This window comes from Euwallacea similis, chromosome 12 (genome assembly GCF_039881205.1).
Source record: "Euwallacea similis isolate ESF13 chromosome 12, ESF131.1, whole genome shotgun sequence".
Lineage (NCBI taxonomy): Eukaryota > Metazoa > Arthropoda > Insecta > Coleoptera > Curculionidae > Euwallacea > Euwallacea similis.
This window is the reverse complement of record NC_089620.1, coordinates 281,597-286,162: the sequence shown is the minus strand read 5'-3', so window position 1 is coordinate 286,162 and position 4,566 is coordinate 281,597. Positions and strand designations below refer to the sequence as shown.

Genomic DNA, 4,566 nt, shown 5'->3' with positions numbered 1-4,566 from the left:
TTTTCCTTCGCCCGGCCAGGAGAACCATCTCGATTTTTTCCGTGGCCATGCTAAGTCCCATGCTTTGGAACGTATCAGCGACCAGTTCCATGGCCTACCGAGTCTTCGCCTCTAAGGTTTCCCCGTCCCCCGCCGTGACCACCAACGCCAAGTCATCCGCGTAGGCCACCGGAGTGACTCCCAGCGGATACTCGGCCGTCAGTATCTCGTCGTAGTAGAGGTTCCACAAGATGGGGTCCAGTACAGACCCCTGACGCACCCCACACGGCAACTCTCGGACCCCCCCGTCAGGCAACACCAAAACTCGAGCATGCAGGTACGACTGAACTACGTTCAAGAGGTACCTGCTCACCGGGGACCTCCTCAACACATTCATGATGAGGTCCCACGGTACCCTATTGAAAACGTTCTTCACATCAATGACGCAGAAGCCCGCATGCGTGTAACTTTTCCCCCTGATCCCCTCCACGACATGCATGACAGACCGCATGGCGTCCAGGGTGCTCCTGCCCTTAACGAACCCATACTGTCTTTAATCGATCATACCATACTTCGTCGCTTCTTCCAGTAATCTGCTCTTGACCACCTTTTCTGCCACTTTCCCAAGTCCGGCCACTAGGCATATGGGCCGGTACGTGGCCTCCGCACCCGGATCACGCTTCGGCTTCTCCACCAGCACGAGTCAAGTTCTCTTCCAAACCTTAGGGTACTTGCCCGAGGTCAAGATGCGATTCATGCAGCCCACCATACCCTGGGGAGTGCCCCAAGATACAGCTTCAAGACCTCGTTCGGTATCCCATCCAATCCTGGAGCCTTGCGGCTCTTGAGTTCCCCGACCTCCCGGCGGATCTCCTTCGCCGTAACCCGAGGCACGTCATCCGGCACCACCCGCACCTTTTTCCACACTATCCGCGGCTTCACCGGAAACAGCGTGTCCACCTGCCTGTGCATTTCTGCCGTGGGCAGGGGACCCTTGCTCAGTCGGCCAAGCTTCCCGGCCACTATCTTGTAGCCGAGTCCCCAGACGTCCGTCTCCAGCTCTGCACGCACACAATTCCACGCGTCCCTCTTGGCCTTCTTTACGGATGCCTTGAGGGCTTACTTTTCACTTTTATACCTCTCGGCTCTTCGGCCTCGACCGTGTCAGATCGAGACCGATGCAGCCCCCTTCCTCTCTCTCTCTCGTCCACGTCCTTCTTGCTCTCACACATACTTTCCGCCTTTCGGCGACCTCTTCATTCCATCAGTACACCGTCCGTTTCCCAGTCCCCCTCTCACGTTTCCTTAAACACTGATCGCAGGCTTCGCTTATTTCCCGAACTATTCCTTCGGGAGTTTCCGCTTCGCCCAGACTCTCATGCACCACCACATACTGGCTCAATCGCCCTAGCCCCTTTTCATTCACATTTCACCCTACCTTCTTCTCGCTTTTGCCCACGCCGACAGGTATGGTTCCCCCTCGCGCCAAGCGATAGGAGATATACCTGTGGCCACTCCCACTATCCATACCCACCTTCACATTCCAGTCATGCACGCAACCATGCACAGTCGTACCTGCCATAGTCACGTCAATCAGGGACCTGCCGTTTCGGTTCCCGAACGTCCACTCGCCCCCGGTATTGATGGGGACGAGTTCCCCGGCATCCAGGAACTCCTCCAGGATCCGACCGTAAGCATTCGTCAACAAGGACCCGAACCGCCCACTCTTAGCGTTCAGGTCCCAGCGATGAGAACCCTCCTGCCGTCACGCCCCCTGACATACCCCTCCAGCCGCCGGAGCCATGCCGTAAACTCGGCAGTGGTCCGGTTTGGGGAGAAATACGCGGAGACGAGAGTGACGCCGCCCAGCTCCGCTGCAACGAACTCCCGGTCTCGGTGGATTGACCGCACGCTCACACCCGGCGCAAGCCAGATAAGAGCATCGTCACACCTATCCCGTACTAAGCTCCCTTCAGACACGCATGGCTCCTGATCGAGCACCACTTGGATGCCCTGCTCTCTGATCACTTGAAACATGAGGTCCATCGCTAGACAGCCCCTGTCCAGGTTGATCTGCAGGCACCGCAGTTCTCTGTCCGACGCCATGACCCCAGTCAAACTCACACCAACAGTCACACGCACACACACTCATCCATGTCCCCTCCTAGTCCTTCCGAGTCCGCTCCCCGGCCTCTCCCTCTCCTTCTCCCGCCAGCGACCGCAGGAAGCTGGTGGATGGGGAGTCGTCCCCTTCCCGCTCCGTCCTGGGGGTGGAGGTCGCCACCGGTTTCTTCCCTATCTTCGGGGTGTCCTTGGTCCCCTCCCTGGCTTTGGGTTCGTCCTTGGCCTTAGGTTCCCCTTTGGCCTTGGGCTCCCTCTTAGCCTTGGGTTCTCCCTTGGCATTGGGTTCGCACCCTGGTCCCCCCCGCACATGTGGCCCATTTCCTTGGAAAGAAGCTCACGGAGCTTCTCCCCCTTTCCCCCCTTGGGTACGGTCAGTAGGACTTCGCCCTTTTTGGTCTCCCTGACCGTGCCCGCTTTCACGTCCCCTCCTCCAGTCGTCACCACCTGGCGCACCCTTTTCAGGGCCTCCAGGTAGGTCGTCCCCTCTTCCCTCGCCACGAAAATGACCTCCTCCTCCTTTGAGGTGGTCCTCTTCGCCCCATTCTCCACGTTCCGAGGTAGGTAGAAGCGGAGTGTTACCCTGCTTCTCTCCGCCGCCAACTCCCCCAGTTTCCTCAGTTTCGGAGGATCCGCCCCCTGAACTTGCGGAACCATCACCCTGCTCCTCCCTTCTCGCGGTATCTTCAAGGTTCCTAAGGGCCCCGTAGACACTCTCAGGGCTCAAATTCCCCTCACCTGCCGGTAGAACACATATCGTGTCCTCTCCTCAATTCGCCCCCTTCTCCGCAGACGGCACGTTTGTACCAGGAATGGCACCCCACCCTTCTGGTCGCCCCCCAGCTCTTTCAGTTCAGGGAGCATTCTCAACACCCTGTCCCGTACTGCGGAGGGTTCCTCCCCCACGATCATCCCCGATTCACTCGCGTAACCCTCCCCGAAAGCCTCCCTACTTACCTGCTCCATTTGAAAGAACCATCCCTCCTCCCAGCGCTCCCGAATCGCCGCACGCAGCTCTCTGGAGGCAACCAGTTGGCGGATCCGTTCCCTCTGCTCCCTCAACCTCCTCTCCACCATTGTCTCGATCTGGACGGCACAGTTTGCCTTCTCGGCCACAACCCCGCCCGCCCTCTCCAGCTCTTCCACCCTCCTCCTAAGGAGGTTCCCTTCCATTCTCCGCCCTATGTCCCTCCTCCGTCGTACTCTCCCGCATCACTCTCCTCAACGCACTGCAGATATCGGCAACCGCATTGACGACATCCTGCCGTGGCCTATAGCTAGTCTTGAGGATTCTCTCTAGCTCACCCACCCACTCATCCACATCCTCTATGGGCTCCTTCTCCTCAACTTTGGACTGGGAGGTGTTCTCCTCCGCCCTCTTTCGCTTGCTCTTCTGGCTTGGTGTGCTGGTTGGTGGAGGCATCTCCATTGAGAAGGCGGAGAAGAACTCCTCCCTTCCCACAATACTCACTGCTCCCTCTGACGCCCTCCTCCCCGATAGCGCCTCATACGTTGCCAAGGACCTCCAGTCCTCTGGTCCCGCGCTCTCGTCCTTCCTCTCCTTCTTCTCCTCTTCACCATTAGAAGATGTTCTCTGAATCTTCCGGCTCTTCGCGAACCCCTCCTCACCTTCTCTTCCTCCCTCCAGCCTATCCAGAAGACTCCCCTTCCGTCCTCGCGCAAAGTGACTGCGGCCCTCCCCAGAATAATTGGGGCCAGCATCGACCACCGGGGCTTTCACCCGATCGGAGCCGGTGGCGGGACTACCACCCGCCTGGGGTACTTGTTTCTTTAAGTCACTCATCAACCAACCAAACCCTAAACTAACCCAACCAAACCATTCTTGCACAAATGAAAACAACAAAAATTAAAAAACTTATTTTTAATCATCATTCAATAGGTATTTTAACCCTTTTTCAATTATGGTAGTTTATTTTTATTTGGATAAGATTAGCTTGGTTGGGTTAGTTTAGGAGTTGGTTACGGTTAGGTTAGGCTAGGTTACTTTCATTACATGATTTATTCATTATCCAACTATGTTCTTGAGTTATTTTACCCCACCCAGCACCCCAATTAATTCCACGGTCCTGAAAGCTTGCAGACTTACATGAAAAAAATTTTTTTTTTTATCCGGAATTTTTTGAAAAGAATCATGCATTACAATATCAAAGAAGTAATTTTTTTCAAAAAAGAAATGATTAATTTTTGTTGAGCTAAAGTGATATGAACCCAGATTTTTCTTGTTTGTCTCAACATTTAGTTGTCAGTTAATTTGGATGTTGTGACATAACATATGCTGTAATTATTAGTATTTACCATATTAGGTCGTGAATTAAAAAAAAATACTTTAATATATAATTCTATCAATGTTTAAGTTAAAAAGTAAAATACTTGAGTCGTTTGAATAAGCCAGAGTATTATTTCCAACATCAGAGCTTGTCAGCTCGTACAGTATAATAAGTAGGT

The 4,566-nt window shown here is 54.3% G+C and overlaps 1 protein-coding gene across 1 annotated transcript; it reads right to left on the bottom strand.

Annotated features, from left to right (window-relative positions):
- Window positions 1–2,143: 2,143 nt before the first annotated feature.
- On the bottom strand, window positions 2,144–3,177 carry LOC136412720 (golgin subfamily A member 6-like protein 2). Its single transcript, XM_066395892.1, has 3 exons — window positions 2,925–3,177; window positions 2,473–2,838; window positions 2,144–2,394 (listed from the first exon to the last, which is right to left on the bottom strand). Exons 1-3 carry the CDS (start codon window positions 3,175–3,177, stop codon window positions 2,144–2,146), a joined length of 870 nt encoding a protein of 289 aa, XP_066251989.1.
- Window positions 3,178–4,566: the final 1,389 nt, after the last annotated feature.